Source organism: Pan troglodytes, chromosome 9, assembly GCF_028858775.2.
Source record: "Pan troglodytes isolate AG18354 chromosome 9, NHGRI_mPanTro3-v2.0_pri, whole genome shotgun sequence".
NCBI classification, from domain to species: Eukaryota; Metazoa; Chordata; class Mammalia; order Primates; family Hominidae; genus Pan; species Pan troglodytes.
Genome location: NC_072407.2, coordinates 38,056,189 through 38,084,096, shown reverse-complemented (window position 1 = coordinate 38,084,096; position 27,908 = coordinate 38,056,189). Strand labels below are relative to the sequence as shown.

Genomic DNA, 27,908 nt, shown 5'->3' with positions numbered 1-27,908 from the left:
GGGGTCAGCCCCCCCGCCCGGCCAGCCGCCCCATCCGGGAGGTGAGGGGCGCCTCTGCCCGGCCGCCCCTACTGGGAAGTGAGGAGCCCCTCTGCCCGGCCACCACCCCGTCTGGGAGGTGTGCCCAACAGCTCATTGAGAATGGGCCATGATGACAATGGTGGTTTTGTGGAATAGAAAGCGGGGAAAGGTGGGGAAAAGATTGAGAAATCGGATGGTTGCCGTGTCTGTGTGGAAAGAAGTAGACATGGGAGACTTTTCATTTTGTTCTGTACTAAGAAAAATTCTTCTGCCTTGGGATCCTGTTGATCTGTGACCTTACCCCCCAACCCTGTGCTCTCTGAAACATGTGCTGTGTCCACTCAAGGTTCAATGGATTAAGGGCAGTGCAAGATGTGCTTTGTTAAACAGATGCTTGAAGGCAGCATGCTCGTTAAGAGTCATCACCACTCCCTAATCTCAAGTACCCAGGGACACAAACACTGCGGAAGGCCTCAGGGTCCTCTGCCTAGGAAAACCAGAGACCTTTGTTCACTTGTTTATCTGCTGACCTTCCCTCCACTGTTGTCCTATGACCCTGCCAAATCCCCCTCTGTGAGAAACACCCAAGAATGATCAATAAAAAATAAATAAATAAATAAAAAATAATTTAAAAAAAGTTTTTTGAGGCAAGGTCTATGTTTCCAAGGCTGGTCTTGGGTCTTGAACTCCTGGCCTCAAGCGATCCTCTCACCTCAGCCTCCTAAAATACTAGGATTACAGGTATGAGCCACCATGACCAGCCAGGAAGGTGTTTTTTGTTTGTTTGTTTTTTGAGATGGAGTCTCACTCTGTTGCCCAGGAGTGCAGTGGCAGGATCTTGGCTCACTGACACCTCTACCTCTCGAATTCAAGTAATTCTCCTGCCTCAGCCTCCTGGGATTACAGGTGTGTGCTGCCAAGCCCGGCTAATTTTTGTATTTTTAGCAGAGACAGGGTTTCACTATGTTGGCCAGGCTGGTCTCGAACTCCTGACCTCAGGTGATCCACCCACCTCGGCCTTCCAAAGTGCTGGGGTTACAGGCGTGAGCAACCACACCCTGCCCAGGAAGGTCTTTATAGGTAGGTGGAGGCAGGAAACACAGGAAGAGGGACAGGAATATGAAAGGAAGTTAACAAAGCAAAAGAAGATAAGAAAGAAAGCTATTCTGTATGAAATGAAAAGTTCAAGAAGGAAAAAGGTGAAAAGGTAGGCTGGAGCCAGGCTAAAGAAGTTCTTGAATGCTAAACAAAAAGCATGTTTAATAATTGTGGAAAGTATACCAAAGGATCAAAGATAAATAAAAGCTCTGCTAATGAAGTTAAAGCTCAGAGAAAGGTCCTGAAAATACCAAAGTGTTACAAGAGAAGCAAAAAAGGATACAGGTATTTTCATTACACAGTGATAGTAACTTCCAAAATAGATGTTACATTAAACTGTATAGCAATCCTGCTTCTATTTTAAAAAAGCAAGAAAAAGAAATTGGGCAGGGTTCATTAAGCTAAGTGGAATAAATCTCTCCTTTGGTGCTATGGTCTGAATGCATCCCCCTAAAATTCAAGTGTTGGAAACTTAACCCTCCCAACGCAATAGTGTTGGGAGGGTGGGCCTTTTGGGAGCTATTTAGAATGAATTAATACTACTATAAAAAGAGCTTGCAGGAGTATGATCACTCTCGCTTGCCCTTAAGCCTTCTACCACCAGGTGAGGACACAGTAATGCAACAAGATGCTGGTACCTTGATCTTGGACTTCCCAGCATCCAGAAGTGTGAGAAACAAATTTCTGTTCTTTATATAAATTATCCGGTCTCAGGCATTCCATTATAGTAACACAAAGTTGACTAAGACACTAGGTACAAAATTAAATTACTTTTTTTGTTTTCAGCAAAGATTTTCCTTCCCTGATCAGATGTAATAAGTAATTCTAAGATTAAGTAATTGAAGCTAGGCACGTTGGCTCACACCTGTAATCCCAACACTTTGGGAGGCTGAGGCAGGCCGATCATCTGAGGGGTCAGGAGTTTGAGACAAGCCTGGCTGACATGGTGAAACCCCATCCCTACTAAAAATTAAAAAATTAGACTGGCATGGTGGCGCAGGTCTGTAGTCCCAGTTACTCAGGAGGCGGAGGTTGCAGTGAGCTGAGATAGCGGCACTGCACTCCAGCCTGGGCGACAGAGCAAGACTCTGTCTCAAAACAAGACAAACAAACAAAAGAAGGATTAAGTGCTTGAAATATATTAGTTATGCGTCAAATACTGTTCTAAGCACAACCGTATGAGGTTATTATTACCACTTTACAGATTAGAAAACCGAGGCACTGTGATGGCCTCTGCCCATCAGCCCCCTTTCTATCCTATTGGATCTGTTTCTCTGGAAAACCTTGACTAATACAAGAACAGTGAAATTAAGTAACTCATCCATGGTCAAACTACAAAGTCAAGTCACAAAATTAGGATTCAACTGGGCAGTCTGTTTCTAGAATCTGATCTCTTAATCCCTACACTGCATTGTCTCATATAATAAACTTTTTTGTTTCAGCAAATTAGAGGCAACTTTACATAGTCACACATTACTTAACAAGGATACATTCTGAGAAATATGTCAGTAGGGAATTTCATCATTGTGCAAACATGGAGTGTACTTACACGACCTAGATAGTACAATCTACTACACACCTAGGCTATGTGGTATAGCATATTAGCTCCTAGACTACAAATGTGTACAGCATGTTACTGTACTGACTACTGTAGGCAACTGTAACACAGAAGTATTTATATATCGAAACACAGAATAGGTATAGTAAAAATACAGTATTACAATGTTACGGGACCATCATCATATATGTGGTCCACAGTTGACTGAAACATCATTATGGAGTACATGCCTGTATTTCAATGTTATTAGTCTTCTCCAAAGAAGATGACACTTATTCAGATGGCTTAATTTTCTGGCCTCAACAAATTATCTGACTTTGCTTGCATTTAACTTTTGTCCTTATTCCCAAAGGTTTTTGTCACATCAAAAACCCACTATTAAGTTGGATCGAGTGCTGATATAGGAGCACATCAGTTTGCCATACCCCTTAAGGTTCCTAAAGCAGAGAATAATTACCAATTATATAAACGAGCCTCTTTATTTTCTGACAGTTTAAACTGTGAGTCATTAGACATAAGGAACATGACAAATAAAAAACATTTATGTATTTCTAATGACTATCTGATTTTTATGTATTTGCAGAGCTAACATTTTAAACCAATGAGACCTTTAGCATAGCTACTATACATGTTTGTCAAATCTCAAACTTGGTCCTTTTAAAAAAAATTTTAAATTTAATGTTTTTTTTTTTTTAGAGATGGGGTTTTATCACGTTGCCCAGGCTGAAGTGCGGTGGCTATTCACAGGAACGATCATATGCACCACAGCCATGAACTCTTGGCCTCAACCTATTGAGGAGCCAGGGCTACAAGCACATGCCACCGCCCCCAATTTCAAACTTAGTATTTTTAAAAGACATCTTTCAGGTGTTACATTTTACTTTACGGAATGTGAAGGCATCTTAGATATAATTGGATACAACTGTCTCACCTTGCAGAGAGCTTATCAATAGTAATGGAAGGACTAAAACCCAAAGAAACAACAAAAGTATTTCATAAACATGTATACTTTCTTTTACTTACATCTTGACTTAGTGCCATGAAACTCCTCTGTAATTCTTTTGCAAACTCCAAATTATTTGTGACTTCCTGGTACTTAGAAACGGCATCCTAAAATGACAAAGAACCCAAACTTTACTGGAAAGACAAAAAACCACAGAATTAATTTTTGTCTTTAAAATAGTGAGCATTAGGTCTAAAATAAAAATATAACATCTTTACCAGCTGATCTTGATTAAGCCTTTCCCCTTTGTTCATTCGTTCCTGGTAATCATCAAGCTTACCCTATGTTAAAAGAAAAAAAAGAATTACATTCCGTTTTGAAGGTATATACCAGCTTAAGCATGCTTGACAAAACCCTCACAATCCTCTAAGTTTGTCTCAAATTTTGACTTAAATAAACTTTTAAGATATATTCCAGTTTAAGTACATAAAAATTTTTTTTTTGAGACAGAGTTTCGCTCTTGTCACCCTGGCTAGCGTGCAATGGCACGATCTTGTCTCAATGCAACCTCTGCCTCCCACGTTCAAGCTATTCTACTGCATCAGCCCCTAAAGTAGCTGGGATTACAGGCACTCACCACCATGCCCAGCTAAATTTTTTGTATTTTTTGTAGAGACAGGGTTTCACCATGTGGCCAGGCTGATCTCAAACTCCTGACCTCAGGTGATCCACCTGCCTCGGCCTCCCCAAGTGCTAGGATTACAGGCATGAGCCACTGCGCCCAGCCTAAGTACATAAAACTTTTTAGATATACTCCAACCATTGCTGAATGATATCAAAGGCTGTATTGTAAACCAATGGCACAACATTATTCATTCTTTAGCTTAATCAAGAAAGAGTATTAGATGGACTAGGCATATGGCTCCTACCCACATGGGTAAGGGCCACAATTTGGTTAGGATCCTGCTTATACCCAAGTGAGCATATCAGACATTTATCAAGTTAAATTTTTGCCTCTCCCTCTCCCCAAAGAATTCATGTGACTAGGTGATATAAGAGTATTTTTAGGCTGAACACGGTGGCTTACACCTGTAATCCCAGCACTTTGGGAGGCCAAGGTGGGCGGATCACCTGAGGTCAGGAGTTCGAGACCAGCCTGACCAACATGGAGAAACGTCTCTACTAAAAATACAAAATTAGCTGGGCATGGTGGTGCATGCCTGTAATCCCAGCTACTCAGGAGGCTGAGGCAGGAGAATCACTTGAACCCAAGAGGCAGAGGCTGCGGTGAGCCGAGATCGCACCATTGCACTCCAGTCTGGGCAACAAGAGTGAAATTTTGCATCCAAAAAAAAAAAAAAAAAGAGTATTTTTTCAGGCCAGGCACGGTGGCTCCCGCCTGTAATCCCAGCATTCTGGAAGGCCAAGGTGGGTGGATCATTTGAGGTCAGGAGATTAAGACCAGCCTGGCCAACATGATGAAACCCCATCTCTACCAAAACACACAAAAATTAGCTGGGTATGGTGGTACGAGACTGTAGTCCCAGGTACCTGGGAGGTTGAGGTGGGAGAATCACTTGAACCCTGGAAGTGAAGGCTGCAGTTAGCTGAAATAATGCCAAAACTCCAGCCTAGGCGACAGTGTGAGACGCTGCTCCCCACCCCAAGGGGAAAAAAAGTATTTTTTTTCTGAATAAACTCATGGGCATATTGTCTTTAATGTACTTCATCCATTTATCTTGAACAAGATAGCTACCACCTCACTAATACACAAGTCAACAGCTTTGCTTTGTTAGTTCAAGGATGAGGACAGAAAACTAACATCTGGTTTAAGATCCTATTTTCTTGCTAAGATTAAAACTTTGCAGGTTTCCCAGGCTACTATTAAGTAAGACCCCACAGATATTCAGGTAATGCAACAGAGTCACAAACTATTATTATTGTAAAGGTCAGAGGACAGTGAATGAGGATAAATCTAAATTAACAGGACAACACTTAATCCCAATAAATTATGAACATACATAGTTCCTTACCCCCTTACCAATAATAAAATTGTGAAACAAAGTACAAAGTTAAATTCTAATAAAGGGCATTCAGAAACCACAGAAGCCAGTTTAAAAGCAATGGTAATAAGTTTTGTTTTTTCTTTTTTTTTTTTTTTAGGTCAAATGATCTATTTTCTTTGTACCATAAACAAATGTCAACTTGCCTAGCCATTCTACCCCAAATTGAAAACCCTACCACAATTCCTTCCTAACACTGGAGGTAAATAAAACCAAGATAATCACTAAGACATTAAAGGCTTTTAATAGTACCCAATTTTATTATTAGATGAACTATTTCACACCATCTATAAGCCTCCAAATAAACAGGTATAAAATTTCAGTCTACTGATTTGAGGGAAAAAAAAAATTTTTTTTGTTTTACACTGATATGACAGACCTGACCCCAGGTGCAGAAGATGTGTCCAATTACCTCACAATACTCTGAGGATCAACAGATAGTTCATTCTCTTTTTTAAAAGGGAAGAAAAGGGAAGACTCATAAGCTTGGGAAGCTAAAAAATTTTAAAATAAAAAATTCTATTTGCTTAAAGGGTAGGCTATTTTTAAGAAATAAAAAACTAGACCAGGCCCGGTGGCTCACACCTGTAATCCCAGCATTTTGGGAGGCCAACGTCGGCAGATAACAAGGTCATGAGTTCAAGACCAGCCTGGCCAACATTGTGAAACCCCGTCTCTACCAAAAATACAAAAAGTAGCCAGGCATGGTGGCGCGCACTTGTAATCCCAGCTACTCAGAAGGCTGAGGCAGGAGAATCGCTTGAACCCAGGAGGCAGAGGTTGCAGAGAGCTGAGATCATGCCACTGCACTCCAGCCTGGGACAAAGCGAGACTCCATCTAAAAAAAAAAAAAAAAAAAACTAAATAAGTTTTGAATTTATGATTTAGGATATTCCAAAATAATAATATTATAATCACAATTCCTCTATTTAAAAATATACAAACAGAAAATACGCAAATAGGAGGGCCTAAAGTTCACTGCTAGTACACAGTTCATTATTACTGAACAAAAGAAACACTGTTATTAACTTATACCTGGTATTTACTATCTTCATTTTTCTATAGTATTGTACATTTTTCAAGAAAATTTTTGCTAAATCTAGAAATACACCATACATCCCTCATGGGGTAGAGTTTGTATATCTAACCAAAATGGAGGTAGAATCAAACTCCTAAAAAATGTTTGTGTAGCGATGAAAATAAATATAAAAAGATAAACAATGAAAAAGGTAAGAATGGTACCTGAGTGGTAAAATTATAGCCAGAGCTGTGTTCCTTTTGCTTTGTTTTATACACTTAACTACTGTGCAATGAACATATAGTTTGTATAATGAAAACAATAAGAATTCCACGCAACAGAAAAGATACTAAAATTGACAGACTTCAGTACATTGTTAGGACTCTCACCAATAACAATCCTTAATTATGAACCTATACTATCCTATAGTAGGACAAGCTATCCTAGAGTAGAAAACCTCCAATTTTCTACACAATAACAAATTTAGAATTCATCCAAACCGAGAGCTATCGCAGATTACATTTTCCAAAGATAGCTACAAAATCTGCATGCAGTCTCACATACTGTTCTAAAATGTGACCTTGGCACTACTCCATTAACAACTAGTCTACTTCCCCTGCCATTGTACTTGAGTGAGCTTCAACCAAGAGTACTGTATAAGTGATGCTGTATGATTTCCAAGGCTGAGTCATAAAAGCAATCTATCTCTGCCTTGTTTGCTGGTGATCCAAACACCTGTATTTGGAGCCTTCAGCCATCATACAAATACAGTAACTCTGAGACTGCCACATCATGAGGAAGCCATGCCATGAAGAAAGTCCTCTTGCTTCTGATCAGCAATCCCTGTGGTTCTACTCATTTTAGTCCAAGCAACAAACATATGAATGAACAAGTCTTAGTCTTCCCACGAGGCCCCCAGTGTCATCGAACAGAAACATCAAAACTCCTGTGTGCCCTGTCTGAATCCCTGACAGGCAGAATCTTTGTGCATAAGAAAATCATGGTTTTAATCCCTTAAATTTTGGATTAATCTGTTACACGGCAATAACTGGAACAAGGTTAAAGGGGAAATGAAAAGGGAAACAGCCAGTATGTGAAACTCAGCTTCATGGTACACATCTTCATGGAACATTATGACAAAAGAAAGTATGCAAAAAGAACTCTGCATAGCCAAAATAAAGATCGACACATTATGGCCAGGCATGGTTGCTCAGGCCTGCAATCCCAGCACTTTGGGAGGCCAACGCAGAAGGATCACTTGAGGCCAGCAGTTCAAGACCAGCCTGGACAACATAGTGAGAACCTGTCTCTACAAAAAATTTAAAAACTACCGAGGCGTGGAAATTTTTTAACTTAGTGCCTATGGTCCTAGCTACTTGGGAGGCTGAGACAGGATGATCACGAGACCACAAGTCGGAAGTCGTGATGTGCACAACTGCTCTCCAGCCTGGGTGACAGCACAGTATCGTGGCCAATAAAATAAAAATTTAAAAAAAAACAACTGTGCATTTTATTAAAGCTCATATGCCTATTTATTCTGATTTAGTATTACTATTAACATATTTCTCATGTTTCAATCCAATAACTGAGATTTTTAAAAGGTGAAGAACTGATGAGTTTACTGTAAGGAAATAAGTATATAAATCATAACTCAACAATCTCAAGACACTTTTACAGAATTTTCAAAGAGCAGACCACAGTTCCTTATACCCAGCGAACTGAATTGCCCAATCAAAAAAATGTAGTAAATCAAAGGTACAGGTCCCGACGCCATGGCTCACACCTGTAATCCCAACACTTTGGGAGGCCAAGGCAGGCAGATCACTTGAGGTCAGGAGTTCAAGACCATCTTGGTCAACATGACAAAATCTCGTCTCTACTAAAAATACAAAAATTAGCTGGGCGTGGTGGCATGAACTTGTAATCCCAGCTACTCAGGAGGCTGAGGCACGAGAATCACTTGAACCCAGGAGGTGGAGACTACACTGAGTCGAGATTGTGTCACTGCATTCCAGCCCGGGAAACAGAGTAAGACTGTCTTAAAAAAAAAAAAAAAATGCTGGGTGTGATGGCTCACGCCTGTAATGCTAGCACTTCAGGAGGCTGAGGCGGGTGGATCACAAGGTCAAGAGTTGGAGACCAGCCTGGCCAACATGGTGAAACCCTAACTCTACTGAAAAAAAAAAAAAAATACAAAAATTAGCCAGGCATGGTGGCATGTGCTTCTAGTCCCAGCTACTCGGGAGGCTGAGGCAGAAGGTGGAGGTTGCAGTGAGCCAAGACCATGCCACTGCACTCCAGCCTGGACAACAGAGTGAGACTCCGTCTCAAAAAAATAAATAAATAAAAAAGGTGGCCAGGCACAGTGGCTCACGCCTGTAATTCCAGCACTTTGGGAGGCCGAGGCAGGCGGATCACAAGGTCAGGAGTTCGAGACCAGCCTGGCCAATATGGTGAAACCCCGTCTCTACTAAAAATACAAAAATGAGCCGGGTGTGGAGGCGGCCACCTGTAATCCCAGCTACTCGGGAGGCTGAGGCAGGAGAACTGCTTGAACCCAGGAGGCAGAGGTTGCAGAGAGCCGAGATCGTGCCACTGCACTCCAGCCTGGGTGACAGAGTGAGAACCTGTCTCAAAAAAAATAAAAAATAAATAAATAAAAATAAATTAAAAAGGTACAGAAACTACAGGTCTTGGCCAAGCACAGTGGCTCACACCTGTAATCCTAGCACTTTAGCACTTTGACAGGCCAAGGTGAGGAAATCATCTGAGCTCAAGAGTAGGAGTTCAAGACCAGCCCAGGCAACATGGCAAAACCCTGTCTCTGCAAAAAATACAAAAAGTAGCCGGGCCTGGTGGCGCGCACCTGCAGTCCCAGGAGGTGCAGGTAGGAGGATCACTGAGTCTGGGGAGGTTGAGGCTGCAGTGAGTAGCCTCAACGTGTGATCGCGCTATCACACTCCAGCCTGACCAAGAGTGAGATCAAAAGAAACTACAGGTCATCCATATAACATTTTTCTAACCACAATAAAAAAAGAAAGTTTCATCATAGCATTACACATGTTCTTCCATGGCTGTTAACATTTTCTACACTACTATTACAAATATCCTATCCCCTGTCCTTGCCTAAGCTTCAGGAAAGCAGGATCCTAAGTCTGATCAAAGTTTCTAAGAAACAGCACTCAAAAGAGGAAATACCAAAACTTATTAAGAAAACTGCAGGATGACAATAAAAACTTAATTAAAAGGCACGAGTTTTTCCCTTATCAGTAAAATATAGGATTTCCTGATCTCTCAGCTATTGAGGTATACAAAGAACTTTATCACCATGGAATCTGAGCTGGGAAGGACTTTCACTATTATATATAATCAGATCTCTGCAGAGCAGAGACCCTATGTTGGTTTACGTCAGTGATTTTTAAAACTGTAGGCCCCAAACCAGCAACATCAGCATCAACTGGCGACTTGTTAGAAACACAAATTCTCAGGCACTACCCCAGACCTACTGAATCAGAAACTCAGTGGTGGCTGGGGGAACCCAGCAATTTGTAGTGGGTATTGAGTCTTCTGGGTGATTCTGATGCATGCTAAAGTTTGAGAAACACTCATCTCGTTCAAATACATTGTAATTAACTTGTAATAGCCCAGTGGAACCTGGAAATAAATTATTCTGAATCAAACATATGGTATGATTAGTGACCTTAAAAACCATTATACGGGGCCGGGTGCAGTGGCTCACGCCTGTAATCCCAGCACTTTGGGAGGCCAAGGCGGGCAGATCACGAGGTCAGGAGATCGAGACCATCCTGGCTAACAAGGTGAAACCCTGTCTCTACTAAAAATACAAAAAAAAAATTAGTCGGGCGTGGTGGCGGGCACCTGTAGTCCCAGCTACTCAGGAGGCTGAGGCAGGAGAAAGGTGAGAACCCGGGAGGTGGAGCTTGCAGTGAGCCAAGATAGCGCCCCTGCACTCCAGCTTGGGCAACAGAGCGAGACTCCATCTCAAAAAAAAAAAAAAAAAAAAAAAAAACCATTATACAGCAGCTTTAATTTGGAAGTAAGTTGTTCAATAAACTTTAAAGTTGAAACTTTAAACAACCCAGAAAACTTGAACTGTGGCTGGATTTCTAGACCAGTTTACGAATCTAACCTAGTAACTATTTCATAAAGAGAACACTCGTTTATGATCTGAACACTTAGGGGTTACCACCTTTGAGAAGGAGAGGTGAGAGAGAAAAAACAAAGGCTTACCACTGCCATTTGTAAGTAGTACTTTTGTTAAATCTTGCATTCTTAGCTGACACCTCAGAAGTTAAACTAAGTGGTAAATACCAAAATGTACACTATAAACAGAAAGCCTCTTAGGACAATTGGTCTAATTTTTTACTTTTCAAAATGAAAGTAGCTATTACTATAGCTATGAAGATTACTATAGCTTGCAATCTCAGCTTACTCCTTAAGTGGCCTTCCGTGATAAGGAAAAGGATATGGTATCTGTACTTCTCCAAATACAATATGCCTAATCTTTGAAAGCACAGACTACTCAAGAGAAAAATGATGCCATCTTAAGTGGCTTCATTCCTATTGTCACTTCCTATTCAAATGGTTTACATTAAAGTCCAACTAGAAAATTTGTCCACTGGTGTTAAAATTTACAGCATGAACTAAGCGAATATACAAGGAATAGCTTGTCACATTGACAGATCCAACATTATACTAAGAACAGAATGGTAAAGATAGGAGTAATAAAGGGCTCCAGACAGACACAGCTTTATTCTTTCCTGGGCTGGAACATGGCTAACAGCAGCAGGAGAGGTAACAGTAAATTGGTCAGCTACTCATGAAACAAATAAGATATTAAGTATTTTTCCTAGAGAATGAAACCATTTTCCTAGCATAAAAATGTATCTTCAGGCCAGGCACGGTGGCTCACACCTGTAATCCCAGCACTCTGGGAGGCCGAGACAGGTGGATCACCTGAGGTCAGGAGTTCAAGACCAGCCTGACCAACATGGAGAAACCCCGTCTCTACTAAAAATACAAAATTAGCCAGCCATGGTGGCACATGCCTGTAAACACAGCTACTAGGGAGGGTGAGGCAGGAGAATTGCTTGAACCCGGGAGGTGGAGGTAGCGGTGAGCTGAGATCACACCATTGCACTCCAGCCTGGGCAACAAGGGCGAAACTCCATCTCAAAAAAAAACTATCTTCATCAGAAAGCCTACTACGTTACAATGTTGATAACACACACCTGCCCTCTTAGATCCTTTCTAACTTGAAATTCAATTTAGAGTTCCTTTTCAGCTGAGTATCCTAAGTGTATTAAAAATCCATTTACAGCACACATATGAGCAAGATAAAAATCAGGCCATTTCCCAGATTACCCAGAGTCTTTAAGGGGGAATCATGGGAGAGGTGTGACCACATCCAGTAGATGTCAGAGTCATGTGGTACTGGGAAATAATTATCCCAACAAGTGCTATCCAGTCTCGCTCTATATCCTGTTTCTTTACTGCTTTTAATAGTTGACAGTATTCACTATGTAACAGACATTCAAATTTAAAAGGTAGCTAACCCTATCAGGGAGGCATTACTATCAATCATATTTCACCTAACTGTAAATTGAAAAACACAGTTAAATAACTTATCTAAGTAAGGTCTTAAATCCCAGAAAAATCATTTGTGCCTTAACAACCCTCCCCCTTAGAATGTCATTCTGGATTCCAGCTGTTGCTACATTCCAGCTCTGCCTCTGCTGCTGCTGTTTTCTTCCTTTCTCCAATCAGATTATTATGTTGTGCTGAATTGCAATACATCTAGATCTTCCATTCTTCCCAAGAAGTTTTTCATCACCACCAAAGTTACTTTCTTGAAATGGATTTTTTAAATTAAGTTCAGTAGGTGCCATTAGAGTGCCAGAAGAGGGATATCCATGATAGATGTCCTCCTGGGCTTTGCTTCTTTATTGTTATAGCCAACAAATTCCACAAATAAAAAATTTAAGAATTAATTTTTAATTATGCAATTAAAAATAAATAGCAAAGAGAGATGATAAACTCCAAAAAACCCTAAAAATTCTTCAACTAGACAATTTTAAATAGTCAGAAGAAAGATTAACTGACTTGGCTATCTGAAAAAAACTAACTTGGCTATCCAGGAAAACTTCGTAACTCCTATTCTCAAATAAGGAGATGTCTAAACTGAGAGGGAATACTTAAAAATGAAGCCTAAAATAACCAAAGTAGTTAAGAGCACCTAGCTATACTTTATGTATCCAGGCCAAATAAATCACTTCTAGAGTACTGTACCAACTTTTGCAAAGACAAAATATTTCTTTTCCTCTCAACTTTCCATAATCTTTAGCAGTTTTCCTTTTTTTTTTTTTTTTGAGACAGAGTTTTGCTCTGTCGCCCAGGCTGGAGTGCAGTGGCGTGATCTCGGCTCACTGCAAGCTCTGCCTCCTAGGTTCACGCCATTCTCCTGCCTCAGCCTCCCGAGTAGCTGGGACTACAGGCGCCCACCACCACGCCCGGCTAATTTTTTGTATTTTTAGGAGAGACAGGGTTTCACCGTGTTAGCCAAGATGGTCTTGATCTCCTGACCTCGTTATCCGCCCGCCTCGGCCTCCCAAAGTGCTGGGATTACAGGCGTGAGCCACCGCGCCCGGTCCAATCTTTACCAGTTTTTCCAGGTATTATTTCAAGTCCCCAATCCCCACATTCTCTGTTCTTCACTTAGACAATTACGAGTTTTGACTTTGCCCACAATGGTAGGCAGCTGACTGTCTCCTATTTGCCCTCCACAATTTCAACTGAGTATTGTTAGCTAGTGAAATCCCCAGAAGACAAAAAAGATAGTAAGCAAAAGTTTCCTCAATTTTTAAAAGCAGGGTAGAAAGAACATACACTACAATCCATAGCTGATCCATGGCAGCTTTCTTCAAATGTTGAAAGCATGCTCATGTAGCGGGAGTCTATGCTGTTCCAGAAAACAAAGACTATTAAACAGTGGTGGTAAGGATATGCTTTTTTTTTTTTTTTTTTTTTGAGACAGACTCTCGCTGTGTCACCCATGCTGGAGTGTAGTGGTGCGATCTTGGCTCATGCAGCCTCTGCCTCCCAGGTTCCAGCGATTCTCCTGCCTCAGACTTCCAGGTAACTGGGATTACAGGCATGAGCCACTACGCACAGCTAATTTTTGTATTTTTAGTAGAGACGGGGTTTCACCATGTTGGCCAGGCTGATCTCGAACTCCTGACATCAGGAGATCTGCCCGCCTCAGCCTCCCAAAAGTGTTAGGATTACAGGCATGAGCCATTGTGCCCGGCCGGTAAGGATATACTTCTACCACCAAGAACTTAAAGAGTGGCACACCAATGAAACAAATTTTCATTGAGAAACGAGCACTCTACCAGGCCCTGGAAGACTGGTTAAAGCAGAGGCTGAATGAACACCTGTCGGGAATGCTGGATTTCTGAATGCTAAGAATGGCATAAGAATGCTAACCTAGGCCAGGTGCAGTGGCTCATGCCTGTAATCTCAACACTTTGGGAGGCCAAAGTGGACGAATCTCCTGAGGTCAGGAGTTTGAGACCAGCCTGGGCAACATGATGAAACCTGGTCTCTACTAAAAATACAGAAAATTAGCCAGGTGCGGTGGTGGTTGCCTGTAATATCAGCTACTTGGGAGGCTTAGGCAGGAGAATCACTTGAACCTGGGAGGCAGAGGTTGCAGTGAGCTGAGATTGCGCCATTGTACTCCAGCCTGGGCAACAAAAGCAAACCTCCATCTCAAAAAAAAAAAAAGGATGTTACCTAAGGTTCCATTGTAAGATAATTTTTCAAGCAGGTTAAGTATCCAGGAGTTTAGTTTCACAAGCCGTTTGTCCAATTTTTTAAAAAAGATAAAACCCAATCCTGTAAAAACCTTTATTCCTTTGTCCAAGGTTATAATTATGCAGGTAAGTCTGAGTGAATTGAAGCAGCTGACTCTAGTAGGAAAAAGAAATGTTAACAAGTTCCAGCATCACCTACTTTGAACTATATTCTTAAAAAGTCTAAAGCTTCTGGATTTGAAAAGCAAATTACCATAAATAATCTTAAAGGGCATCTTTCGAAATATTAGTTGCTTTAACCAAGCTATTCCTTAGCATAATTCTGTACAACTTATTTATATTAATACATTCCTTGGGAGTTAAATGTAAAAAAATTACATCCCCACCATCACTGTTTAATACTTTTTCATTTTCTAAAACAGCACAGACTCCTGCTACATGAGCAAGCTTTCAGCATTTGAAGATAGCTGCCATGGATCATCTATAGATTGCAATGTGTTCTTTCTACCGTCCTTTTAAAAACTGAGGAAACTTTTGCTTACTATCTTTCCTGTTCACAATGTAAAAAGAAGTTCAATGTAACTCAAAGTGTAGGCCCAAAGGGTTTTTTAATGACTAAAGTATATTTCAGTTATTTCTATGTATTGAGGTGGGCCAGGCACAGTGGGTCAACCCTGTAATGCCAACACTTTGGGAGGCTGAGACAAGAGGATTGCTTAAGGCTAAGAGTTCAAGGTTGGAATGAGCTATGATTGCCCTGCTGAACTCCAGCCTGGGTGATAGTGAGACCCTGTCTCTAAAAAATTAAAATTAAAATATTTTTAGAACAGTATTGAGGAGAATGCAATGAAATTTCCAATAATGTACAATGGTTCTAATAATAAGAATTATCTGTGTTCTCTTAAGACCATTCACATATCTTGCTAATGCTACCCAGCTTTTTTTTTTTTGAGATGGAGTATCACTCTGTCGCCCAGGCTAAAGTACAGTGGCGCGATCTCGGCTCACTGCAACGTCTGCCTCCCAGGTTCAAACAATTCTCCTGTCTCGGCCTCCCAAGTAGCTGGAACTACAGTTGCATGCCACCATGCCCGGCTAATTTTTCATATTTTTAATAGAGGCGGGGTTTCACAGGTTGGCCAGGCTGGTCTCGAACTCCTGACCTCAGGTGATCCACCTGCCTCAGCCTCCCAAAGTGCTGAGATTACAGGCGTGAGCCACCATGCCCAGCCTGCTACCCAGCTTTAAAAAAAAAAAGTATTCTTCTACTTGCCTACTCATCAACTCTACGCACCTGTAAAAAGTTAAAAAACCCTTCAGGAAAAAAATCAATTTCAATAAAAAAACACTGCAAGTAAATAGTTCTGTGCAAAAAGCATTTCCTCCCTAACCCCATGGATTAATCCATTTTAACAGGGTTGTTAATGAAGCTACAGATATTTCTATGTAATGATTTGGCCAAACTAGCAAGTACTTATTCAGCATATACCATGTGTGAGAAAGCACAGCAAAGTGATGTTAATAGTCTCTGCCCACAAAGAGCTTATTACCAATTTAGAAAAACATGTAAGGTTAACAACACAAGGCAATATAAAAATGTCAAGAAGTTCTGGAGGCCGAGGCAGGCAGATCACAAGGTCAGGAGTTCAAGACCAGCATGGCCAACATGGCGAAACCCCGTCTCTACTAAAAATACAAAAAATTAGCCAGATGTGGTGGCATGCACCTGTAGTCCCAGCTACTCAGGAGGCTGAGGCAAGAGAATCACTTGAACCCAGGAGGCGGAGGTTGCAGTGAGCCAAGACCACACCATTGCACTCCAGGCTGGGCGACACAGCAAGACTCCGTCTCAAAAAAAAAAAAAAAAAAAACAATGTCAAGAAGTGTACAGACAATAGGTAACAGGGAAGTTAAAGGAAACAAACTACTTTAGCTGAGCATGGTCAAGAAGCACACCCTCCCCTTTCCTCAGGAAGTTTGAATTTTGAACTCTACTCAGTAAATTATCTTTCACCCACGTTTTTGTACTCATAGTCTATCTAACAAAAGCACTGTAGTAGAGCTAGTGAAAGAAATAAATAAATGGGCTAAAACAAAGCAATTTACAGTTCCAACTTTGGATGAATTTCTCTTCTGCTACTCCTCTCACTCTTCTATACTGTATACACACACACCATTCATTTCCCCCAGAAAAAGGAACCAATTACCAAAAAATACCCAGAAGCTTGGAATACAGTAATTTGGATGAAAAGGTTGTCACACTTCTTATTTCTCTCTACTGGTAATGCTTTTTCCAGATTTTTCCGGTCTACAACATACCAAGCTGCAGTAGAGTCTGACAAATGTACATAGGAAGCTAAACATAAAGAAAAACTTAAGAGTTTAAACTTTATAAAAGTTTATTTCATTACAATATGGATGTCCCAACGATACCTGACACACTGGGATTTTACCTTACCGATATTCTCAGAACCCCATTACCCGGACAATGCAAACACAAAGTTTAACAATGAGACATTAATAAAAGTCTAATAATAAGGAAATGGAAAGCATTTTTCTTTTGCATTCAGTTTTTTAAAACAGAAAAACTCTAAGGATTTGAAGCAAAAGGCTTTACTTGATTCTACATAATTAAACATGAAAACTACACTTAGGCCGTGGAACATTACAAATTCTAATTACTCCCATAAAACATTATTTAAGAGGCCGGGTGTGGTGGCTCACGCCTGTAATCCCAGCACTTTGGGAGGCCAAGGCGTGCAGATCACTTGAGGTCAGGAGTTTGAGACCAGCCTGGTCAACATGGCAAAACCCCGTCTCTACTAAAAATACAAAAATTAGCTGGGCGTGGTGGCATGCACCTGTAATCCCAGCTACTCGGGAGGCTGAGGCATGAGAATCACTTGAACCCAGGAGGCAGAGGTTGCAGTGAGCTGAGATTGCACCACTGCACTCCAGTCCTGGGCGACAGAGCAAGATTCTGTTTCAAAAAAAACTGCGAGAATTTTGGAAATCACCCATTCCAACCTAAGTCATTCCATATAAACATCTCAATTTTGTCTTCTATAAAATGAATTGGACTAAATTCTAAGGTGGTTTAAGCTCTAAAAAAAAACTCTTAGGCCGGACATGGTGGCTCATGCCTATAATCCCAACACTTTGGAGGCTGAAGTGGGTGGATCACTTCAGGTCAGGCGTTTTGAGACCAGCCTGGCCAACATGGTGAAATCCCATCTCTACTAAAAATATAAAAAATTAGCCGGGCGTGGTGGCGGGCGCCTGTAATCCCAGCTACTCAGGAGGCTAAGGCAGAAGAATAGCTTGAACCTGGGAGGGGGAGGTTGTAGTGAGCCGAGGTCGCGCCATTACACTCCAGCCTGGGCAACGAGAGCAAAACTGTCTCAAATAATGATAATAAATAAAAATTAAAAATCCTCTAAATTTTATAACAGTGTAAGATTATAGCTATGACAAAATTGCTATAAGTTTAACCTTTTGCAAAAGTATTGCAAAAATTAACACTTTTACTAAAGGAAAAGTGTTAGTTTTTCTAAAAGATGAAACACTACTAGTCTTCATCTAGCCCTAAATGTAAACTAGGAAATTAATTACATAAAATTTTGGCAAATTGTATGCTTAATCTGTAAGTCACACAAAATGCATTCTCAAATATCTGCCACATGGGTAGTATCCTAGAGTACACTAATTTGGCCAGGTTAAAACAATACATTCTCAATGTAATACTTAGGCTTCGACTCTCACCCTAGAAAAAGGTACCCATTATCACTTGGGGGAATTCACAGCTTTACTTTTTAAATACTTCCCAGTGCTACACATACAAACACACACAGTCAAGCAAAGGGAAACAAATTAAGCATTACAGCTTTTTTCTATGACAAAGTGAATGCAAAATAATCTTGCCCTCTGCATTGCAGAAGAATAGTTCTTGCAACCCATGGAAAAGCAAACACATCAAGAGATCTTAAATGTCAAAGAAGGCTTCAGGTAATAGCCTCAAGGAAAGATTTTACTTATAAAATAGTTAAGAATGTTTTTATTTTAAAACACTGAACACACAAGTTCTGCACAACAGCTGCAATGAAAATTCTAAGCACAGACACACTGCAACGTTCTAGAAAGAAATGTTACCCTCACAACAACAGCATTCTTTTTAAAGAATGCTAACTGCAAAGATGAAGTGCAGAAAGCCTTCAGGAAAAAGTATAAAAAACACTAAACTTCTGGCTATCAGTTTTGGTCACTTAGTGGTTAAAAAGCTGTCAGGCTATTTTTGCATTTTACGCAAGTGATCATTAGTTAATCTTTCACCTACCAAAGTCACTAGAGTCTAAACCTATTATATTCACAAAGAATATAACAATTTTAAATGTCATCTATTAAAACATCCTTTATTCTATATCACAACTGATTACATCTAATAATATCAAATGAGGTCTCTCTTCAGTTAAAATTAAGACTTGGTTTTGAAATATCTTGCATAGCCTAGGGCCCAGTTCAGCACCAATGAACTGATAAAGAAAACTAGGCAGTTAATCACTCAATTCAATATTACCTGTAAGATTTGCAAATGGATTTTACACTTGATTATCAAAGCTGTATTTCTTCTCTTTGCTAAACATTCATGTACTCTTTATAAGCCTGAATTTAAAAACCCACCAAGCCTTTTAGTTGCATTACATAATACGATCATATTTCATCAACATTAAGAGCATGCATTCTCAATGAGCAGATGCTTAGCTTTTTCTTTAATGGCTCAAATTATTAGGAAATAAACAACTTTGTTTTTTAAAGTACAATAAAATTATTTCAATTCTCTGTTTTAATTTAAGCAATACTACATATCCATAGTCATTTTTGCCAGGATATTTGATTTTAAAATCCATAAAAAAAGCATTTTGGTCCAGAAGGCTCTGAAAAGAATAGGTCAAGATTGAAATAAAGCTCAAATGTAAGTTGCTAAATGGATTGAAGTCAAAACAAATCTAATTGTAAATAGTACCTCACTTTACTCCACAAGGGTTTCTAAAGAGGAATTCAAAACTGATTTGTAAAGCAATCCTATTTTAGTGCATTAGAAATGCTCACTTATACTTAAAAACAGTTAAGTCTTCTCACAAGTAAATCATCTAAATATAAAAAGGATTTAAATTAAAAACCAGATGTGCTTAAATTTAGGGCAAATCCAAATGCCCTGGGTTTTTCAAAGGGCAAAAGATATAGTTTTAATAGCAATTAAGTCAACATCAATACTGCCAACTTAACTACTTAACAAGTAGGTAGAGTTCAGTCTGTGGCTTATCAAAGTCTCAAGACTTAACTATAACTTGACCTTTTTGCTATCTACCACTTAAAACACTGAGAAGACAGAAAAATAAGTTACTTTGTGCAGTTTGTTGAATCTCCATTATTAACACGGCAATCTTTCAGTATGTATTAGCCTAGTTAATAATCTATGTAATAATTACATTATTTTCTCCTTTATGACTTTAGGGGAGGCCCGGCATGGTGGCTCACACCTGTAACCCCAGCACTTTGGGAGGTGGACGCGGGTGGATCACTTGAGGTCAGGAGTTCCAGATCAGCCTAGCCAACGTGGTGAAACCCCATCTCTACTAAAAATACAAAAAATCTGGCCGCACACTGTGGCTCACGCCTGTAATCCCAGCACTCTGGGAGGCCGAGGCGGCTGGATCACCTGAGGTCAGGAGTTCTAGACCAACCTGACCAACAAGGTAAAACCTGTCTCTACTAAAAATACAAAAATTAGTTGGGCGTGGTGGCAGGTGCCTGTAACCCCAGCTACTCTGGGCGGGGGGCCAAGGCAGGAGAATCGCTTGAACCCAGGAGGCGGAGGTTGCAGTGAACCGAGATCACATCAGATCACATCGTCGCACTCCAGCCTGGGGGACAAGAGCGAGACTTCTCAAAGAAAAAAAAATTGCCTGGGGTGGTGGCGCACACTTCTAATCACAGCTACTTAGGAGGCTGAGGCGGGAGGATCACTTGAACCCGGGAGGTGGAAGTTGCAGGAAGCCAAGATCATCCTACCGCACTCCAGCCTGGGCACTCCAGCCTGGGCAACAGAGATTCATCTCAAAAAATAAAAATAAAATAACAAAATAACTTGAGGGTAGGGTATGACAGAGTATAGTAATTCACATACACCTATACACATTTAATGACCAGTCATGGTTCAAGTCCTCAGGAGGGGCTTATAAACTAGATTTATATTTTTTTTTCAGAAGTACTTGAATACTAGATTCTAACAGCCACCTCACAACTAAATTGGCTGCCAATCAGCACCTATCTTTATATTAACTTCTTTGAGGAGTTATCTTTCAGTCATTAATGTCTCTACACTTTATATCACTAATCATTAATGTTCATAATTAGTATTAACACATTACTGTTCATAATCATTAATATTTATGTTCAATTACTGTCCTAGAAAAAAACATTTCCAAGAAATTCTAAAGAATCAAAAACTCAAGTAGCAGCCAGATCAGCAGGCTTGTTTACTGCATTAAAATTTTAAAAAGAGGCCAGGCACAGGGGCTCACTCCTGTAACAGCACTTTGGAAGACCAAGGCGGGCGGATCAGGAGGTCAAGAGATCGAGACAATCCTGGCCAACAGGGTGAAACCCTGTCTCTACTAAAAATACAAAAAATCAGCTGGGCGTGGTGGCAGGCACCTGTACTCCCAGCTACTTGGGAGGCTGAGGGAGGAGAATCGCTTGAACCCGGGAGGTGGAGGTTGCAGTGAGCTGAGATCGCGCCATTGTACTCCAGCCTGGGCAAAAAGATCGAAACTCCGTCTCAAAAAAAAAAAAAAAAAAATTTAAGAGGATACCCAACTGGGTAAACTAAATCATGTGTCAGACTCAGAAGATACTGGCCTTGGGCATGCTTATTCCATTCAACATTTGAATGTAGCTACCTTACACTTAAAATACTTTTGTTACTTTCTTGATGTAACTACATTTACTATTCCAATTACCTATAATAAAACATACATTTATCAAAATAAAGGATTGGGGAAAAAAAGAAATCCCAAGTCCATGAAATTCAAGTAAAACTTCCAACCTTCAATACCGAAGATGAAACACGGAAGTATCAAATCTAAATGTTTTAAAACTCTCCCAAAATGTAAAATATATAAGTAAAATTAATAAGACCTAAACATCACCAGTTTTCTTCAACTTATTTCCCACAGCCCAAGTTTTAGCCACTTACTATATCAGCACCTCAAGTAACACTATTAGGTGTCTGGCTACATAAACACTGCAAAATGATTTCCTGGAAATTCAACATGTTATAAATATGTTTTCCTAGAGGCAGACAAGTAGAAGTTATCAAAGTTTCATTTTACTTTATAAGGTAAAATTCAAGTTAACATGATAGTCACAGACGTAATTACCTCGTTTTTACAAACGACTAATTTGTTTCTCCCCTTCCACCTCTGATCTTACTCATTTTAATTATTCACTCTGCCCAGACCTTTTCTCTACATACATACACACGCCCCTCTAAACAAGAGTTTACACTGTCCTGCGATGAAAGCATAAAACAAAAGGCTGACTTGCAGATGCAGATATACCTCAGTAGTTTGATCTACAAGGACTAAATGTTGAATCCAAAAAATCGTGGGTGTGGCTCGATTTTTTTTTTTTTTTTTTTTTAGAGGGGGGCCTAAGGAGGCCAGTCGGGGCGGCTGCCTGGTCTCTGCCCTCCCCCCTCTGCTTTCGCTTTGTGCTCACAATGCAGCTCCAGTAAAGCGCTTCCCTCTCCCCGCAGCCGCCGCCATGTTAGACGCTCTCTCCATGTGCCCCGAGTCCCAGCCATCCTCTCCAGTCTCCCCAGGACCCAGCCCCCAACGAATCTAAATCGTGGCAGTCCCCCGCCCCTTCATAGTCCCCTAGGAACAAAAAGTCGCTGCAGAAAATCATCTCGCGATTGAGCTGAGCCTGAGGCTCGGGGGGACACCTAAACAATTGAAACAAAGAGGGAAACGCAGGGGAGCCCATCGCATGGGGGCGGGGGTAGCAAATCGAAGACCCATTCAAAATGGGCCTGCCGGAAAGGCAGTTCTACCTTAAGATTCTAAACACACTTCTCTCCTACGGAAGAAGAGGGGACGCTCGACAGGTCTCGAGTGCATGGTAACCGAGCGGACAGACCCCAAGGCTGCAGGACGCAGGCCGCCCCAACTCCACGAGGCGGTCGGTTGAACCCGGAGCCCCCCGCGCAGGGACCTCTTCATTTTGGGCCCTCGTCAGAGAAATCGGGCCTCAGAGACGGAAAGAAGGGCACCATACAGTGAAGTCCTGACGACAGGCCCCCACCCTCACATGTCCCACTCCCAAAGGCCAAAAAGCCGGACCCACAGCGGAAGAGTAATAAAGAGGCCTGGGGGACAGTGCCGCGTCCGAGTCAGGTGACAAGTGCCTCTTTCAAGAGCCCGTTTTCTGGGCACGAAGCTCCCGCTGAACGTGGAGACGGGGCGTGTGGGCCAGGGGGTGGGAGGAGGGGACCTAGTAACGCTCCCGAGACGAAAAGAAGAGAAGGCTCCAGCGACCAGGGTCGGAGGGGGCGCAGAGCCCGGCCGCAGCCACCCCTCCCTTCCCCGCCAACTCCTGGCACCTTTTTCTTCTCCAGGTTCCGAAGTTTCTTGTCGATCACCCCGAGAATCTGCTTCATGGCCTCGGTCTGGACAGCGCCGGTGCCGGTTGCGGGGTGCTGAGAAGCCGGCGCGGCGGCCCCGGCTCCCGCGGCCGCCTCACTCCCGGAGGAACCCGACGGCGGTGGCGGTCCGGACGACTTGCTGCCGCTCCCGCTGTGGCTGGTGGCCGAGGGCATCTTCAGACCGCAAGGAGAGAGAAGAAAAAGCGGGAGGAAGGACAAGAGCGGCGAGTCAGGAGACGGACGGGGCGAGACGCGGGACAAAACGCGCAGCGGGCGGGAGCCTACGCGAGCGGGTGGGGGAGGGGGCGCGGCGCGCCTCGAGGGCAGGAAGAGTGCGCGGGCGCGCGCGCGACCCGCCAGCGGGGCGCCCGGCTGGGCCTCGCACCGCCCCCCGACCCGCCCCTCCCCCGCGGAGCCGCCGGCTCGGCCTACCAGCCCGGGGGCTCCGAGGCTCGCGCCGGAGGCGGGGCATCGCCGCGCCGGCCGCCAACGGCCAGTGCAACGGTCCCTACCGGGGAGGGCCGGCTTTTGCCGGCTTCCGGAGAAGGGAGGAAAGAGAGAGGTCGGGGCTTGGGGGCAGAGAAGGGCATGGGAAATGACCGGGGTGGGGTGGGGGGACTTGGGGGCAAGCCCCTCGGAAGCTCCAGCGGGTCCGGAGATAAAGGACACTCGGGCGCAGCGGCCCTCTTCCCCTGCAGCGGCTCGGTCCCGGGTGGCGCTCACCGTGCGCGCGCGGAGGCCGCTGGAAATCACGAGTGGGCAGCTGAGGGGGCAAGGGTGGCGGTCCCTTCCGGGCAGTGTCGCGCGCTCCGTGGGCGCAGGCCGCTTCGCCCTGTCCCGCTGCGCCGAGAGCCGCTCCTAGTGAGGCGAGAGCCGGGAGCGGGAGGGACTTAGCCAGCCAGCAGCCCTCTGGGTCGCGAGGGGCGGGAGAAGCGGAGAGCGGGGGCCTTCGCGGCCGCTCGGGCTGCCCGGCGCGAACGCCTGCCGGGAAGAGGCCGCCAGCTAGCTTTTCGGCCGTCCCCCGGCCCCGGCGCTGTGGGGCGCCTCCTGGACACAGGTGGGGATGGCCCCGGCAAGGCCGAAGGAAAGGGCCCTTGAGTTTTGAGAGCAATCGACGCTAGGGTCCTTCAGGCGAAATCGTTTGACGCCCAAACGGGGACAATAGGTGTCAAGCAGCTGGCTCTGGAGCTGGCAACTGCCCCTTGAAGAGCCCTTATTTGGGGTGGGGGTTGGGGGGCAAAGGTTTCTGCAAGTAAGGGGTGCGTGGGGTGGGTGGTGCAATCCCAGCTTCTAGAATTCCTTCTGTATGCAGAGCGAGCAAACTCCATACCCCAAAACGTCTTTTGAAAAAAAGACAACTCGCCGCTTCCCCACCAAACAATCACCCAGTAATCCTAGGAGTTCTCTGTAGAACGTGTCGGACACGGTCATGGTTGGTGGCTTTTTAAATCCTAAAGCTCTGGCCTCACAAAGAGTCTTCAGCTACCCTATGATGTTATACATCCAGTAGGCCTGAGTATTACGAATTATTAGACTTTTGTTTCCTTTTGTTTTAGGTTTACCTAACACTGTAAAGAGAACGTTCAATGAAATACAAAGAAAAAGATGATTTTTTTGCTCCAAGAGAATTATTCCAGCCTTGGGGTGGAGTGGGTGTGGACAGTGAGCAGAAAAACAAGAAACCAAGTTCTGGGAGGAAATAAAATGAATATAATCAGTGGAAAATTCAGCAACGCAATATTGTGTGACAACAGTAAATGACCAATTTATAATTTAAATTCTATGAAAAAGAGATTTAGAAGAGAGTTCTACCAAACCCACTGTTCCCTAGGGAATAAAATGAGTAACGCTGACTGGCAACAGTGCATCCTGAGGGAGCCTGGAGAAACAACAGCAGCCTCCGACCTCAAGATATCCTGGTTAGCTGCAAAGTCTGTTATATATTCATTCAAATATTTATTGAGCACCTTACTGTGTGCTGGGAACTCTTAAGTGCTAGGGATTATGAACAAAACATATTTACATGGAGCTTACAATCTAAGTAAGGGGAAGACAAGTAAATACATGTCAGATAGTGAAATGGTAGAGAAAAGAAAAAACGGTGGTCAGGGAAAGCCTTACTGACGTTTGAGCTAGTGCTGAAGGAAGTGAGGAAGAAGGCTAAGCGGCTACCTTGGAGGAGGAATTTTCCAGGTAGAGGAAACACCAAGTACTAAGATCTGAGACGGAGTGTGCTTTTTGGGTTCAAGGAACAGCACGGAAACCATAGTGGCAAGAGCAGAGAGTAGGAGATGAGGTCAAACATATTAAAGGGGGCTGGTCTTGTAGGGCCTGAAAGACCACGGTAAGGACTGGCTTTTGCTGCATTAGATGGGGAGTCATAGTTGCAAAATTTAGTCACCTAAACCATCCTTAGCACTACACTGAGCAATTATGCCAGGCCTAGAGGCTAGAAACGGAGATGATAATCCTTTAGCTCCTTGCAACTCAAAGTTTATTCAGCCCAACCTCTCTCACTACCACTATCACTACTATCTTGGACTCCATAACAGACTTAACTGAATCTGCATTTTAACAAGATCTTCAGGAGATTTGTGTGTACATTAAAGTTTCAGAAATCACTGTTTTGTTCCTCGGAATTGACCAATGTCTAAAGTTTTATTGGGAGACATCCAATCCATCTATGCACATCCATTCTATGACTGCCTCTCTGCCATAGCACAGCAGAGTTGAGTAGTTGGGTGTGCAACAGACAGTAGGGTGTGCAAAACCTAGAATACTATCTCTTCTTTTACAAAAAAAGTGTTTGCCAATCCCTGGTTTAAAACTACAAAGGGGCCAGGTGAAGGGGCTCACGCCTGTAATTCCAACATTTTGGGAAGCCAAGGCTGGCAGATCACTTGAGGTCAGGAGTTCGAGACCAGCCTGGCCAACATGGCAAATCCTGTCTCTACTAAAAATACAAAAAAATTTGCTGGGTGTGGTGGCGCATGCCTGTAATTACAGCTGCTCAGGAGGTTGAGGCACGAGAACCCGGGAGGCAGAGGCTGCAGTGAGCCAAGATTGTGCCACTGCATTCCAGCCTAAGCAACAGAGTGAGACTGTCTCAAAAAACAAAAAACAACTGCAAATGGTACACATCCATCACAGTTCAACAGAGTGCCCTGTTCGTAGTAGTCACTCAGTAGATTCATGCTGATGCCATATCTCAAGTGTTGCTGATCACTGTACCACAAGAGAACTCAGGAATATCTCAGTCAATTAAATGCTTTAGACAAGTAGATATGCATCACATCTGCTTAAATTCATTGGCCAAAAAGAGTCACATGACCCTATCCAACTATAAGGGAGTCAAGAGATGGTATTCTATCAGATGCCGGGTAGGAAGCAGATGAGCCAGAAATATTTGGTGAATATATGAAGCTGTCACGCTTTCACTTCCTATATCATCCCAATCCCGTTTCATTGGTGTTCTGACATTCTGCGTTTGTCTGTTCAGGTCAGCAAGTCCAGAAAGACCAATAAATTTAAGGCAAAGCTGTGTCCTAAAGCTCACTTCCTGCCCAGCTCAATGCCAAGGTCTCAGTCATTCAAATTTGTGTATTTCCTACTTGACTGAAGCTATGTTTATGTGAATTTTAAATACTCATTTTTTAAACCCTTTTTTCTAGTACAGAGCTATGCAGTAGCTTGCAGTGATTGCATCATTGAAGAAATAAAGGGTTCCCAGAAAACACACTGGAGGAGCAGAATATGTTTATAAATGGTTTATAAATTTAAAAACCTTGGTATACTTTAATATATGCCAATATTAAATATATTAAAGCAAATACAACAATATGCAAAATAATATATTTCAATAACAAATCTTTCAAGCTGACATTTGCTTGTTCAATTCATTAGACCACAGCACTTTGAAGTTTCCACAAAGTGAATAATTAAACTATTTATCCTGATCATTTTAGCAAAATAATTCAACTGCTTGAACTTGAGTCACCCAATAAGCTGATGCTTATTTGTAGCAAAAGAGAGGAATCTTCATCTGAATTATATGAACTGCCTCTTTGTTTCAGGTTGACAGAAACCTGACCAAAGTGTGAACTACACTGTTCACATAGCTAAGGCTCTTAAAGTTTCTTAAATTTGTTTTTCAGTCATTTTACTACAAGTCAGGAGTAGACATTTCTATCATAATTTTTCCAGTACAGTCTTTTTTATTGTAATTCAATCAATGATTGTCTATGTGTCCATGAACCACCGCTAAACTCTAAGCTTTTCAAAGAAAAAGAGCAGTCGTTTTGTTTTTCCATCTCTGGATCCTCATAAGCAATAGCATGCCTGGCACAACTATTTTGTCACTAAGTATTGCCTACTGTATTAACATATCAGTACGGTTTTAATATTATTATTACTATTGGTCCATACTGTCTCTGAATTCTTACATTTTGGTCATCAGCTGAGATAACATCCTTTTCCGCTTATATTTTCCTATGTCCACCTTTTCTTGCGTGTAATATTATGCTTAGAAACAGGACTTCAGGTTTTGTAGAGGTACAATATGTTCAGAATAGTTATTTCAGATTTCACGAAATACTGTTGTTTGTTATTGAACACTCTTAGAAGCTACACACTTTACTCAATGTAAAAGTAAACACAGTGGTATGTGCT

At 42.3% G+C, this 27,908-nt stretch overlaps 1 protein-coding gene and 1 long non-coding RNA gene across 2 annotated transcripts in view; one reads left to right on the top strand and one right to left on the bottom strand.

Annotated features, from left to right (window-relative positions):
• Positions 1-24,659, bottom strand: part of CAPRIN1 (cell cycle associated protein 1) — a 51,922-nt gene extending 27,263 nt beyond the window's left edge. The window contains exons 1-4 of the mRNA XM_016920660.4: positions 23,964-24,659; positions 23,199-23,414; positions 3,899-3,961; positions 3,701-3,787 (exon numbers count right to left, since the gene is read on the bottom strand). Coding sequence (XP_016776149.1) covers positions 3,701-3,787; positions 3,899-3,961; positions 23,199-23,414 — 366 coding nt within the window. The 5' untranslated portion in view covers positions 23,964-24,659. The remainder of the gene's footprint in view (positions 1-3,700; positions 3,788-3,898; positions 3,962-23,198; positions 23,415-23,963) is intronic.
• On the top strand, positions 24,054-25,861 carry LOC134807245 (uncharacterized). Its single transcript, XR_010147157.1, has 2 exons — positions 24,054-24,297; positions 24,797-25,861. It is a non-coding gene; the product is annotated as an uncharacterized LOC134807245 (long non-coding RNA).
• The last annotated feature ends 2,047 nt before the right edge of the window (positions 25,862-27,908 follow it).